The sequence below is a fragment of the Panicum virgatum genome, chromosome 4K (genome assembly GCF_016808335.1).
Source record: "Panicum virgatum strain AP13 chromosome 4K, P.virgatum_v5, whole genome shotgun sequence".
Lineage (NCBI taxonomy): Eukaryota > Viridiplantae > Streptophyta > Magnoliopsida > Poales > Poaceae > Panicum > Panicum virgatum.
Genome location: NC_053139.1, coordinates 9127426 through 9142131, shown reverse-complemented (window position 1 = coordinate 9142131; position 14706 = coordinate 9127426). Strand labels below are relative to the sequence as shown.

At 48.8% G+C, this 14706-nt stretch overlaps 2 protein-coding genes across 3 annotated transcripts; both read left to right on the top strand.

Moving 5' to 3' along the window:
* The first annotated feature begins 5585 nt into the window (after positions 1-5585).
* On the top strand, positions 5586-12401 carry LOC120704682 (condensin complex subunit 3-like). Of its 2 annotated transcripts, none has more exons than XM_039989164.1 (12): positions 5586-6932; positions 7269-7472; positions 7564-7709; positions 7818-8083; positions 8362-8447; positions 9433-9580; positions 9682-10121; positions 10274-10788; positions 10875-10935; positions 11031-11303; positions 11446-11707; positions 11816-12374. In XM_039989164.1, the coding sequence occupies exons 1-12, from the start codon at positions 6543-6545 to the stop codon at positions 12166-12168; spliced, it is 3144 nt and encodes a 1047-aa protein (XP_039845098.1). In that variant the 5' UTR covers positions 5586-6542; the 3' UTR covers positions 12169-12374. The 2 variants fall into 2 exon arrangements, with proteins under 2 accessions (XP_039845098.1, XP_039845097.1); XM_039989163.1 differs by having other exon boundaries at positions 5911-6932; positions 8359-8447; positions 11816-12401.
* Positions 12402-12851: 450 nt separating this feature from the next.
* LOC120704681 lies at positions 12852-14462 on the top strand. Its single transcript, XM_039989162.1, has 2 exons — positions 12852-13750; positions 13861-14462. The coding sequence occupies exons 1-2, from the start codon at positions 13505-13507 to the stop codon at positions 14203-14205; spliced, it is 591 nt and encodes a 196-aa protein (XP_039845096.1). The 5' UTR covers positions 12852-13504; the 3' UTR covers positions 14206-14462.
* Positions 14463-14706: the final 244 nt, after the last annotated feature.

The window sequence follows — 14706 nt, the reverse complement described above, 5'->3', positions numbered from 1 at the left end:
CCGTTGCCTCTATCTGCGCGCTGCCATGTCTGTGCCATGAAGCGGCAGCGCATGATGGAGGCCGAACACGAGGTTGTGGAGCGGCGACGGCGGCAACTCGCAGGAAAAGGCACCGGGTCCGGTGGCTGGACTGGGCCTGGGAGGGGCTGACAGTGGTGGGGGGGCTCCTGTTGCCGAGAGTGCTGTGGGCCGTGATCTTCGTCCTTGCGAATCCCTTATATCGGGTCGGTGCGTGTCCCTGCCCTGTGGCGCCAGTCGATGGCGCGGCGATGGCGCAGTACCCCACATTTGATAAGGCGGGGCGCCAAGGGCGCTGCCAATGGCGGTCTCGCCCTGGTCAAGGGCCGTACCGCGTTCGAGGGTTATCGCCCATGGCTGCCTAGGGTTCTGCAGAGGAGAAAAGTACAAGGGGTAGGTCGCAACCCCCGACCGGGAAGCCTCGGACGGTGGAGGAAATCGTCGAGCAATACCGGGCGGCAATGGATCGGGGGGGCGCGACGGCTCGAGTGCAGTTGGGCGCCGTCGACACTGGTCAGCATGTCGCATAGGAGGTTGCCCGGCCGGATGCCGAGGAGGTCAGCCGAGGCGGCGCGGAAGATGCCGCCCGGCCGGACGCTGGCGAAGAGGGGAGAACCGACGGGGCCGCACCAGAGCAGCTCGTCGGTCAGGCAGAAAGAGGGGGCCCCGCCCCGGAGCCCGTGGAGGCCGGGAGCGGGGGAACTACGGTGCCGGCGGTGGAGCCGGTGGTGATAGCGCCAGAGCGGCCCAAAGGCTCCGGCGTGGTCGCCTCAAGCACCGCGCTTGGAGAGGCCGGCCCCAGCGGCCACTTTGCGACTACTTCCGGGGGTAGTCTCGGGGCCGGTCCGTCCGGGCCGCCCAGCGAAGGGGCGAGCTGGGCAGTCATCCAGCGGGGCATCCCCGAGGACTTCGTTCGAGCCGAGCGCATGGAGGAAGAGATCTGGCAGGAGCAGCTTGATCTCGGCGGAGCTATAGACACCGACCTCCAGCGCATCGTGCAGCTCCACTGGCAGGAGCAGCACAACATCAACTAGGTAAGTGCCCTTCCTGCTCCTGTTTATTCCCGACTGTGCTTGTACGTTTCTTGTCGTCGTTGTTTGCCCATGTCCCTTGTTTGCAGCAGCTGATGATCTTGTCGAGGGACAAGAGCGTCAAGCTGGCGCAATTGTACTCCCGAGTGGACTGGCTCGAGAGGTACAGTGCCAGCGTTGGCTTGCGGCTAAATGAGGCCACGGCCCAAGCATCCAGGATGGAGGTGCGGGCACACGATCTGGAGGTCGAGCTCGCCCGCGCCAACAATGAGCACAACGTGCAGAGGGTGGTAGCTGAGCAGCGGGCCAAGGAGGCTGAGCTGCAGGTCGCCGCTCTGCGTGAGAACGTAGAGGCGCTCACGGCGAGGGCGCTCGGTGTGAGCAGCTGTAGGAAACCCTCGAGGCGCAGACACTCTCCCTCACGCAGAAGGAGGCTCTCATCGAGGGGCAGGGGAATGCCCTTCTCAACGCGGAGGCTGCCCTCAAAGCTGCGTGGGCGGAGATAGACGAGGGGAGGAAGTGCATCGCGGGTAAGTGCTGAGATTTGGTTCAGTTTACTCAAATTTGTTGAGACTTTCTTCGTTCCTGCTCAGCGCTACGGAAGGAGGTGGTGGAGGAGACCGCCCAGAAGGAGGCCCTCCAGGTCGTGTATACGTCCGTGCAAAAGGACTACGAACACTTGGAGAGAGACACCGTGGCCACATGCCAGGAAGCCGAGGGTGAGGGTGGCCCGTCGGGCAGCTCGGTGGCCAGTCGCCTGAGATCCTTGGGTGGCCGGGTAGCCGAGCGACTCAAGGGCGCCCTCCGCCTCGGTGTCCAGAAGGCCCTCGGCGTGGTCTCGACGCACTACATCATCGACCTCGAGCAGTTGGCCACGGGCTACATCGTCCCTGACGGCGATGATGACGCCAAGGTCGACACTATAGAGCGAGCTTATGGGGGTGCCGAGGACGCTGCCTCCACTTTGGCCGGGCTCTTCGAGGGCGAACTCCTTCCCGACGCCGCGGATGGGGAGGACGAGGGTGATCGCGATAGGGAGGAGGGCAACTTGTAGATAGCCTGGGCCAAGGGGCCAAAGTAGATTAGTTAGAACCTTTTGTCTTGTTTTCCTATGTAAAAAACAAAGACACAAGCCTAACATAGTGGCCGTTCGAGGCCTTCCTGTATTTGTGCATTGTTTTTCCTACTATTTTTCGTGCTCTCGTGTGTTGCTTAGATAGACTTCTGTAGGGATTTTCGCGTTCATAAGCTACTTAGGCGCAGGGAGGTGAGTGGGGATGCTGTGTCCCAGAGGCGTAGGTGGTCCCGCGGCTCGGCCGGCCTTGTGCCGTAGTTGCTTACGCCCTGTGTTCGTTTTTCTAAGTGTACAAGAGACTTAGGTACGAAAATTTTTCGAAAAAACGACGACATTTTGGGGACGTTCGGGGGTTCCCCCGTTGTAGCCCCCGAGGGAGGCAAAGCCGAGGGCAAAGCCGAGGCTCTCTCAGTGTTGTACGTGCAATCGAGCCCCTGAGGGTTCGAATGTCTCCCGAGGATTTTGTGAGTAAAGCGTGCTTCTTTATTATCTCTCGGGAATTTAAGATACGAATACAAAGTATGTACAAATAGCTTGGAATTTCAAGGATAGAAGCGACGTAGTTGCTGGATATTCCAAGTGTTGGTGAAGACTTCGCCCTTTTCGTTGGCTAGCTGCGGCGCCGGAGCGTCGAGGTTGACTCTGGGCGAGAGGAGCTCCATGAGGTAACCGTTGCCGGTTGCCCTAAACTCAAGACTCCCGAACCATATCACAATGCCCGCCGGAAACGGGTCCGATATGCCCGCCATCTAGAGATCAAGCGGGAACAGAAAATGGTTGTCACACAGCGTGCCCCTACCTGGCGCGCCAATTGTCGGTGTCCGGACCTTGCGGTCTAGCACCAACTAGTAATAATGCTGTGTATCCCTGTCCCTAGATGGTTGGTGCAAGAAGAAACACAATGACACCGGGTTTATCTTGGTTTCGGCCGGTGAGGCCGTACGTCCAGCAGAGAGGGGAGTACTGTATTATCTTGCACCGGGATGCTTGTAGTAGGGGGTACAAGCTTGAGCGGGAGAGGGAGGGAAGTTCTCAAGTCTCTAGATGCGCTAGAGTGGATTGAGGCAAGTGCCAATATGCGAGAAGAGTCGAGTGCGAGTGGATGTCCGTGTGCCTCTATCCCTGTTCGAATGTGCGTCCCCCCTCCTTTTTATAGACTCAAGGAAGGAAAGGTTACATGTGTGTGTGATCTTCTGGAGTCGTCCCTTTCTCTCCGAACCGGGGGGGGGGGGGCAGTTGGCAGCTCCCGTTGCAGATTGCTGTGGGGCGTGACGCCGGGCGTGATCGTCGTCCTTGCGAATCCCTTTGACCGGGCCCGGTCCGTGTCCTGGCCCTATGGTGCCAGTCGATGGTGTGGCGATGGCTGTAGAGGTGCGCAGTACCCCGCATTTGACAAGGCAGGGCGCCGAGGGTGCTGCCGATGGCGGTCTCGCCCTGGTCAAGGGCTATACCGCGTCCGAGGGTTGTCGCCCATGCCTGCCGAGGGTTCTGCAGAGGAGAAAAGTACAAGGGGTAGGCGGCACAGTAGCGGAACGGTGTTAAGTCTGTCCGCACAGTGCTCCACACAGCGTCGGGAATGGTGGCATAGTGGCCGGAGCAGGCGGACAAGACGCCAGTCACGTCCGCTGTGCGGCGTGGTGCCCGACGCCAGCTGACGCCTTCTGACTCCCTTCCCATGCCGCGGAGTGGTTAGCAATAAGTGCGCCCGTCCCGTCGGGTGGTTGGGCCGCTACTCCAGCCTGCCTAGGGGGGTCTCGAGCGAGGCGGAGATTTTCCCTGTGCCGAGGCCCCGTGAAGGGCTCGGCTCAGGGGGCATCGAGTGAGGCGGAGATTGCCTACACTTCGAGGGGCCTCGGCGTGGAGCCCTCGAGCGAGGCGGAGTTCGCTCCACGACTGGTGAGGCCTCGGAAGGGCCGTACCGTGGTGTTGGTCTGTGGGCCAAGTGTGCGCTTGGACTTTTTGGCTCCTGGAGGGAATTTGGGACAATAGTTTGATCGCACTTTGTGTATTTTTGGGGTGTTTTAGTCCCTAAGTTAGGGTGCCCCAAATCATGGTACCCGACATATTTCAAATGTCAGATGAGAATAATTAGATTTATTATGAAATGTATTTTCATAATTTACTTATTTGATATGTTAGATGCTAATATTCTTCTCTATAAATTTGGTCAAACTTAGACTATTTTGATTTACGACAAAACAAAATGTCTTACATTTTAGGATAGACGGAGCAGATCATATCATATGTTAACTGCATAGATCTACTCATGTGTAGTTTAAAAAAATATTTTTCTATTTTATGATTTACTGTGATTTTTCAAAGATTCATCCAAAATAAATATAAAAGAAAAATAGAAAACCACTAAAAAATCTAGAAAGATCATATGTCCGGTATTGCGACTCCGGAGAGCGAAAATATTCAGTTTTGAAGTTTAAGGTGGAAATGTAAATTCGACCTATAGTAAATAGAATTGAGAGGTCCACCAACTTATAAGGGTGTATCATTTAGGTCCACGAACTTAAAAAGTGCATTTTTAGGTCTATCAACTTATAATTTGTATCACTTTGGTCCATAAACTTTGAAACATAGGTACATAAACTTTAAAAGTGTATTTTTAAGTCCATAAACTTGTAATTTGTGCCACTTAGGTCCGTAAATACAAAAGTGCATTTTTAGATCCATAAACTTCATCCATGGGCAGTTGTGTGGCCATAGACGCGCCTACAATGATCGCGCCAATATCAATATCCATGAATATCTTTCAACCCCACGAGATTTTTCACCGCAACACCGGGCGATAGAGGACATAATATATATCTCCTACCAAAGTACATATATTATTGAGTCCCTCTGTGACATCCTTCACCTTTCTCAAGCCATCACACCTCCTCTCCACTCAAATTATGCGTTCATATCTAGATCTAAGCTCCGGAACTCGCCAATGGCAGTCCGTAAGCTCCCTTATGAATCCTCATTGTAAGGATCACCAGGGTGTCCGACCCTAGAGGGGGAGAGGGTGAATAGGGTCGCTAATCGCTTTCTATCCTAGGGCTCAATCTATTTGCATGAGATAAACCTAACACGTCCTACACATACTAGTTATGACTAAGATTTATCTATGCTACTCTCTACTTACCCCTAAAAGACTTGCAACCTATAGCCAATCCTAATCAAACTAACTAGAAAATTAAAGGCACACAAGATAGAGTAAATGCGGAAACGTAATACGGTAAGTAAAGAGGTAAGGGAGAGAATATGCAAACTCCCGTGAAGACACCAAGACACACGATTTAACCGACGCTCCAGTTTTGTCAACACCGGTTCAACCAGTGAGAGTACTTTCCCTTCTACTAGCCGTTTCAGTCTTCCAACGGCTACTTGATCAATCGACCGATGCTCTCAAAACTAACGTCAGTTTAACCGGTGAGTGCAAGTTCAGAAACCCCCCGAAAAATGGAGTCTCTGGACAACTGCACCGACGCTCACTTTTTCTTTAGCGTCGGTTTAACCGGTGCCTGTAAAACTCCTGTTGCTTCTTCGGCCTCCAAGTCCATTACACCGGTGGGTGTAAAACACCCAACGCCGGTTAATCCGGTGCCAAGTTCATTGCACCGATGAGTGCAATTTGCTCATCATCGGTTTAACCGGTGATAGCAAATTGTCTTCGTCTTGATCTTTTCGACTTGGATTTCTTCACGGTCTCTTCAATTCTTGTCCCTTGGAACCACCGTGGGGCGCGGCTCTTCGGGCCTAGCTACGCCTATCTTCTTTTTGTCATCACTTGAACCTAAAAGCCTGAGAATGGTTATCTTAACAATTATATTAGTCCAAGTGTTGTGTTGTCTATATCAATCACTAAAATATTATATTGAAATATGGCATGAGAGGCCATTTTTCGCTACACTCATACATGTCAATAACCTTCAAAATAAGTCTTTTACCCCTCCTATCTCCTCTCTCTATGCTCTTGGTTCAAGATCGGAGCTCAAATTTCACCATTCTAGCGTAACTCCAGCAACGTGTGGGCAACTAGGTGATACAAATTACAAGTTTATGGATCTACAAATAGACTTTCAGAATTTATGGGCCTAAGTGACACATGTTACAAGTTTATTGACTCATAAATGCAATTTCAAAGTTGATGGATTTAATTTACATTCTCTTATAAGTTAATGAATCTCTTATAAGTTAATGGACCTCTGATACATTTTACTCGTAGAATTGGCCCATAAAGAGAAAATGCCGTTTGCCAGCCCACAACGACCAGAGCGTGACCGCGTCCCTGGTCGGTTCCACAGTGCAGTGCTGTGTCGTCGCCCTGATCCCATTTTTTTTCCCGTTTCCCTCCCCACGATTCAAATTCTCCCTTCTTCCGACGCCCAAACCCCAACCCCGCCTCCTCGACCCTCCCCGCACCCATGGCGCCCGCCGCGGCCGTCGCCGGCGCCGGAGAGTCCGCCCGCCTCGCGCGCGAGGTGGCGCGGGTGCTGGACGACTGCCGCGCTTCCCTCGCCGTGCACCAGCGGAAGCTGCGGGAGCTCGCGGCGATCCGCGCTGGCCCCGGAGGCAGCGGCGGCCGCTTCCTCCCCGCCTTCTGCGTCGCCGTCACGCCGCTCTTCGACCTCGCCCGCCGGTCCGCCGGATCCGACCGCGCCGCCCGCTTCATCTCCGCCTTCGCGTCGGCGTCCGCCTCTTCGGCCGACGGTGGCGGGGACGGGTTCCTCGAGGGCTTCATTCGCTTCCTCATCACCGCGTCCAAGGCCGCGCACCGCCCCGCGCGACTGCGCGCGTGCCAAATCATCTCCGAGGTGAGCCAAGGAAAATTACTCTAATAAACTTTATCTCCATTTTTGGTTTTTCCCCCCACTCGAGATGGGAGAACTTTATCTTAGTCAAACTTAGTTTCCCATTGTACGCTATAAAATTGCTTAGATGTTAAAAGTGTTGTAGTTGTTGTTTTGTTTAATTGTGCCATTCTTTGATTAACTTCGGTTCAGCTCTCTTGTGCAAATTTGCTCCAATAAAGCGCTAGTCTGGATGTTGACCTTGTAGCAAATCCTTCAATTTCTTCAGCCTTCATCTGGAAAGTAAAATTTTGATATGGCTGTGAAGATGTCTGTAAATATTTATAATTCTGCTTGCAGATTATAATGCGGTTGCCAGATGATGCTGAAATGAGCGATGACATTTGGGATGATTTGATTGATGGCATGAAGGTTCGGGTTCAAGATAAAATCCCTGCTATTCGTTCCTTTGCTGTGCGTGCATTATCCCGTTTTGCAGGCGATGGAGAGGATGGTGGAATTGTTGATCTCTTTCTAGAGACCCTAGACAATGAACAAAATGCTGTAAGTCAGATAATTCTTAATAACTCCCAGTTACTAATATCTGACTTCTTCTTGTTTCATCTGATTGTTGGCGTGGGTTCATTTTTTGAAGGAGGTCCGAAAGACAATTGTTTTGTCTCTTCCACCATCTAATGCTACATTGGAGAGTGTTATTGAATCAACACTCGATGTTAGTGAATCAGTTAGGAGAGCAGCATATTCTGTGCTTTCAACTAAATTCCCTCTGCAGAGTCTTAGGTAAGTAATCATATACACTGGGAGGAGTTCAGACTAAAACATACGTAACTCTGTATGCAATTCACAATTTTTACTGTCATTGAATTATGGTTTTTGTTTTTGTTTCAGCATCAAGCAAAGGACTACTCTCCTTCACAGGGGCCTCTCTGATAGATCTGCTTCAGTAAACAATGAGTGCCTGAAGATGCTGAAGGATGAGTGGCTTATTAAGTACTGCGGAGGAGATGTAATTGCCCTTCTCAGGTTTCTTGATGTTGAGACATACGAATCAGTTGGAGAATCTGTGATGGCGGTGCTTCTGAAAGATGGTGCTTTGCGAGTGCAAGAGGGGCACAGTATTAGGCAGTACTTCACTGCAAATGGTGAGAATGAAGGTAAATCCTGCGAAACCATCCAGTCTATCTCCTACTTTCCAATTGTCCTTTCTACAGAATTTGTTGAACAATTTATGTCCATTGTGAAATATTAATCACCAACAAAGGACAAAGCAATTAACTCCAATTAAATGAACAAACCTGAATGATAAGCCCTGGCAATTGCTGTGTTTTCTCGAATTGCTTTGTTTGGAAATACCAGAAAAATGAAGTTATCTCTGGCCATTCCTCTTTTTTCTGCTGGTTGACAATGGCATCCTGATAACATTTTTCAGCAGAACAAGTATCAAATATTCAACTCATGGATGCTGAGGTTGCTCTTTACTGGAAAATAATGTGCAAGCATTTGCAAGCTGAAGCACAGGTGACCACCAGACTATCTCTGCTTACTATACAACATTTTTATGGTATTCTTGGAAGAATCAGATCATTAACATAGCACTGTTGCCAACTGTTCAATGTCAATAAACTTGCCAAAGCGTGGCAGTACTAACTAGCTCTAGGATGCTTGCCATAGCAAAGAAGTGACTTCTTTTAGTGAACGTGGTGAGAAGAAATGATCATGTGGAAGCATCATTGATCTTATATCAAGTTTCTTATGAATCGAGATTGTATGTTCAACCATTGAGGTAAAATGCTAGATGCCTGGGACTACCCCAACATGTTGTAATATAACTAATGCTGTTTCACAACAGTAGCAGCTTTGATTAGTTGCAAATGCTGCAGACTGTGAGTTAATTACTTTCTTTATGAAGTGAATTACACCTAGGATTTTATTGTTGGCATTTGTTTTGTATGAGGACATGATTTTAGGCTGACTGATTTGACAAGAAGATGCTGACAGGAAGGAAGTGAAAAGGCGCACAAAAAAAACCCTAAATTCTTTCTTTCCTTTTTCTCTTCTGAAACCCATCATCAGGCTTTTGCTTTTGATATTCTATATCTATATAATATTATAAATCCATCTCACTACTTTGATTACATACCTCAGTCATGTTGTTTGTCTAGCCTTCAATCATAATAGCCTCCCAATTAGAATTAGTTTTTGTCCCTAAAGGTTCTTTCTCCCAGTATATCTTGGTATCTCCTACTTTCACCTACCTCCCCCTCCTTCCCAGCCAGCTGACCATATCTTATGGTTATCCACCTTCTGATAGGATTGTTGGATGTAATCTTGAACAGGCACGGAAAGATGTGCTCTGCTAATTTTTTATAAGATCTATCGAGATTATGGAAGTTTTGTGCTAGTTCTACTCGCTCATATTGGCTTGTTCCTGGCTAGCAATACCGTTCTTTGAAGTTTAACCAACATCAACACTTTATTTATCAAATCAGTAATTTTTCTGCAGGCCAAGGGCTCAGAGGCTGCAACAACTACGGGTGCAGAAGCAGCAGTATATGCTTCCGAGGCTTCTGATAAAAATGATCTTCTAGACAATGTCCTTCCCAGCACAATTACTGATTATGTTGCTTTGGTAAAAGCACACCTTTCTGCTGGTAAGCAGGAGTTATATTGGGCTGGTTTTTCCCAAGAAGAATAGAAGTTGAGCAGTCTTTGTACACACTGACTAATTCCTTTGCTTACTTGGGCATCACAGGTCCAAATTATCAGTTTACATCAAGGCAACTGTTGTTGCTTGGTGAAATGCTGGAATTTTCTGATACAATGAACCGAAAGATTGCGAGTTCTTTTCTGCATGAGCTTCTGGTCAGGCCTCTTGAACATGAAGTTGATGATGATGGGAACCAGATTGCAATTGGAGATGGTGTGAGTCTTGGAGGAGACAAAGAATGGGCAAAAGCAGTGGCGGAGTTGGCCAAAAAGGTGCATTCTTCTGTCGGTGAATTTGAAATGGTGGTCTCCGCTGTTGTTGAAGAGCTGGCCATACCTTGTAGGGAGAGAACAGCTGATTTCATGCAGTGGATGCATTGTCTCGCTGTGACTGGTCTTCTTCTCGAGAATACTTCTAGCCTACGGAATCTGCAGGTCACAGCAATCGAGCCTTCACAACTGCTTCACTCTTTGTTGCTTCCTGCTGTAAGTCCAATTGTTCTATAGTCCTCTGCGTATACTGGATGCTACCTTATATGCTAATATTGTTCAGCTTTCTTATATACTGCACTTGCTCTTAAGGCTATTGCATTGAGCTGAATGTCTGAAGTTTCTGTCCTTGATCTTATCTCTTGCAGGCAAAACAAAATCATGTTGATGTACAAAGGGCTGCTTTAAGATGCCTTTGTCTTCTTGGATTGTTAGAGAATAGACCTAATGCAGAGTTGGTGAAGCAGCTACGTGTATCTTTCATCAATGGACCTGACCTCGTTAGTGCCATGGCATGCAGGGCCTTGATTGATCTTGTAACTTGGCATGGTCCACAAGCAATAGATCAGGCCATTGGAATTGAATTGCCAGATCCTAGCTATGAAAAATCTCAGTTCACTCAAGTTGACCTTTCTGAAATGAATGATGATGATCTAAACATTGGTGTTCTTGATATTCTATTTTCTGGTTTCCAAAAAGATGACTGGGAATTCAGTCTCGAGGGTGATAACCATGATAATGTCCCAACCATACTTGGTGAAGGTTTTGCAAAAATTCTTCTTCTTAGTGAGAATTTTCCAAGTATACCTTCTGATTTGCATACTGTTCTCCTATCCCAACTCATTAGATTGTATTTCTCGGAGGAAACTAAAGAACTAGAAAGGTTGGTTTGCTCATTTGTCCTCTGTTGTTCCAAGGCATTCCGCATTTGATCAGTGCTTATTCTAACATGTATCTTTTTGGGTCCAGATTGAAACAATGTCTGTCTGTCTTCTTTCAGCACTATCCTGCACTTTCAGACAAGCACAAGGCAAGTTGATATAGCATACAATACGTCACAGACTGAAACTATTTATGCTATCTAATCCCAGATTAAATTTACTGACTGAAATTTTCTTTTGACAGAGTTCTATCTCTAGTGCATTTGTACCAGTCATGAGGGCTATGTGGCCCGGTTTATATGGTAATGCTGGGGGTAGTTCGCATGTTATTTCGAAGAGGCGTAAACTTGCAGTCCAAGCTTCTCGTTTTATGGTGCAAATGGTGCAAACCCAATTATTCTCAACAGAAAGTACGGATCAAGCTTCTAAGAGTCCTGAAAGTGCTTCAGGTTCAGTAGATGCGTCGAACAATTTTGACATTAGCGAGGAAGGGCTCGCTATCCGTATAGCAGTGGAGGTATGGTTAAATAATCTAGGGAAAAATGCATATTTCTACTATTGCAGGATGCTGAGCTAAACATCCTCACAACTTTAGTTAAAAATTATATTGTAGAGGTTCTAGGGAAAAAAACTGACATCAAATGCTGTGAATGTTCTAGGTAGCCAGTTGCCCAGATAAGAAGACCGCAGCTGGGAAAGCATATGCTTTGGCACTGTGCAAGGTTGCTGTGCTTCTTAGATTCCGGCAATCAGAACAGAAGGCCATCAAGTGCATGAGAAGCCTGGTTAATTCTTTGGCTGCTTCAGTGGCTTCGGATAAGGAGCTCATGAAAGAGCTAGCTCAAATGGCAGCACAGCTTAGATCGCTTGATGCATGCCCGGACAAAGAATTGTCACAGGATGAAGCTGAGGCCATATTCAGTATGTCTGATGAATTCTTAGAAGCCATTTACCATGTTGATGCAACTTAACATCTTCATAAGCTTGCCTTTCTTGTTAACCGGTCACCTTATTTTTGTTGTTTCTCAGAGAAACTAGGATTAGATGGCGGCTTCATGTTGGACACCAATCAAGCAGTGCCTTTAACACCAGCAGTGCGGTCGGTCCGGCCTCCAGCTCCCTCCAGGAGAAGAGCAAGACGAGCGCCATCCTCTAGCGATGAAAGTGACGTGGATGGTGAAGTCAACTTGCCTGCAGCCTCGGTGAACAGGGTTCCAGCCACTCCCAGCATGTCTGCCGCTCGTTCTCAGAGAGCAAGCAAGACTGCCGCTTTGAGCAAGATGTCAGCCAAGCCTGCTGCTGCTGCTGCTTCCAGCGCTGAATCAGACGACCAATCTGACCTGACGAGTGGTGAGGATTCCTCCGGCGAGGAATCATCGTAGGCAGTTGTATCAGGGTATGAAGTTTGTTCTGGCGTTCTTGACCGGAAAAAAAAACCAGTAGTATCTATTTAAAGTAGGTTGGTAAGACATTCTTATCTCTTTATTATGTATCATCTTGTGCTAGTAATCACCGTGTGATTCTGCTATTGATGATTTTTAATTGACCGCGGACACTTCATATGTATGGTTATGTATAATGCAGCATACCAATGTGCGTGTAGGTTGAGGTTTTACAAAGCGAAGAGGGCTTCATAAGATTTTTCGTTCTTTTTTTTTACAATTCTGAATCACATTATTCCAAACAACTCATCTGACAACATCTTTATAAGGTGCGCCACTCTAAGTAAAATGAAAATTATGGCGTTCAGGTTAAGCGTTTGCTTGATCAGCAGTGACCGCAGCACACCACGATTCACGTAGCTACTCCTTGCTTTCCTATCCTCCTCAAAAGACATGGTATCCTCTTTCTACTCCCATTCACACGACATTTTCTCTTTTGCTTACGCGCTATCTCTTTTCAGCAAGGCTTGGAGAGGCGGGGTTAAGTTAACCACTGCGCCAAGTAATCAATCAGAAGTTTCTCTAAACATGTGGTCGTGATTAGTAATTCGCCAACAAAGAACATAGTGCAAACAAATACGAGGTTGAAGGGATGGCGAGATAGACATGGGGTGGCTCAGAATTTCGTTGGAAACCTCCAAGAGAGCTGCTACGAAAATTGCATCATGGCGAGATAGACATGGGGTCGGCCGCAAAAAGGAATCCTGCATCCGAAGACTGATCTGCCACAGTGATGGACGCAGATGACGCGAGGATGCTTTCTCCTTCGCTGAGGCATCTCCAGACTTCCCACCGACTTTCCGAATCCAGGTTACCTCGATCGCGAAGAGCTTTTTGATTTGGGGGCTGATCTGAACATACCTCGCCCTACTTCATTAGAACCTCCAGCTGCTTCCCATCAAAAAGAAGAAAAAAAAACTTCCAGGCGCAGGCGCCGCGTTGTGCCGTGCGGCTGCGTACTGAAACCCCGCGTGCATCCCACGCCGTGACAGGCGAAGAGACCTTAGCCTTGCTTCTTCCAACTGAAGTTTTTTTGCTTCTTCCAACTGAAGTAACCGGAAGGAAACAGGGCAGGTGTCCACGAGCAGTGAAGCCGACCGGCAGGTAAAAGCTAGCATCACCACCCCTCGAGGGTTGCGGGGAACTGACGCGGTGTGTGATGCCTTGGCTTGACGGCTAGCGTTAGCATCAGGCTAGTCACCATCTATAAATACTCGTTGATCGTGGTAGTTCATCTTCATCGAAGGGCCAGTTACGTTCTTGGTCTGCTGCAAACATGCAGCAGGCCGCCGGCATCACCACCACGACGACGACGACGACGGAGATCTGGCAGTGGCAGTGCGCCGTGTGCCGAGCTGATTGGAAGATGCTGCGCCAGGTGACCACCAGCTGCCCGCACGGACATGGCTGCCGCTGCTGCCAGGGTGCTCCGCCTCCGCTATCACCAGCAACAAACCCTCCACTTCCTTCTCATCACCACCACCGCCGCCGCTGCCATCACCATCATCTTCATCAAGAGGAGGTCAGTTTCGAGCAAGCCTTGTGCATTCCATTTCTAACTAGACTAAATTTCCAATAAGATGTATCATTCATCAACAAGATAAAAAAGCTTTATTCCGTGTGACGACGCAGGGTAACAGGGCTTTGGCTGCCGTCGAGGGACCCGACGCCGGGCGCAAGACCACCACTGCTACTCTGAACCCTGCCCCTCCCGCCGTGGCGCAGGCCTGCTGGGTTCCGGACCCGTACCTGATGGTGCAGCAGCTCAGGGAGTTCGAGCCCCTCGACGACGAGGTGGTCGCGCTCAGGGCGCAGCTCCAGGAGTACGCTTGGGAGATCGAGAGGAGCATCGAGAGGGACAGAGACGGGACGAACTGGCTCCTCGCCCTCCCGGGCAGCGTCAGGGACGTCCTCGTCATGGCCAGGGATGCCATCGAGGCGTTCATCGCCGTCTCCGCTGCTGCCCCGGCGAATTAAGCAGCTATACGTACAGTTATGCAAATGCTGTGGTTGCTCGTTTGCCATTAGCAATAACCATGTCTCCTGTGTACTAGTTGTGTGAGGATTTTTACTGCTTGGCTATCGCTGGTACTAGGCGAATTTATTTGCAGCTATATTGTTGTCTACTAGTACGGATAAACTGTGACGATACTGTTGGTGATGTGAATGCAAAGTAGTTACTAGCAGAAGACATGGTTGTTTCCTATGTTATGATACCCCTAACAACGAGCCCAGAGCCTTGTCGACCTCATTATCACTTACTGGTTCTAGAAGCATTTCTTTTTATGATTGTTCTACTAGCATTTGAATCCTCGATCAACAGGACTACAACTTTCCATTAAAAAAAAGGAAAGATTCTAATTACACTCCCTAGTTCGGTCAGGTGTCGGCTGCTACATTGATGCTAGTGAAAACTGGAAACCAAGAAATCCCGCGCAGATACCATTAGTCCTGCCGCATACTCTGCTTTGATAACAC

What these genes read in the sequence shown, in the direction of transcription:
- LOC120704682 (XM_039989163.1), top strand. Translation starts at nt 6,543, where the DNA reads ATGGCGCCCGCCGCGGCCGTCGCCGGCGCCGGAGAGTCCGCCCGCCTC. An exon ending in TGCAAATGGTGAGAATGAAG is followed by an intron (nt 8,084 to 8,358) that starts GTAAATCCTGCG and finishes AACATTTTTCAG; the next exon opens with CAGAACAAGTATCAAATATT. An exon ending in CTATCCGTATAGCAGTGGAG is followed by an intron (nt 11,304 to 11,445) that starts GTATGGTTAAAT and finishes TGAATGTTCTAG; the next exon opens with GTAGCCAGTTGCCCAGATAA.
- LOC120704681 (XM_039989162.1), top strand. Translation starts at nt 13,505, where the DNA reads ATGCAGCAGGCCGCCGGCATCACCACCACGACGACGACGACGACGGAG. An exon ending in ATCATCTTCATCAAGAGGAG is followed by an intron (nt 13,751 to 13,860) that starts GTCAGTTTCGAG and finishes GTGACGACGCAG; the next exon opens with GGTAACAGGGCTTTGGCTGC.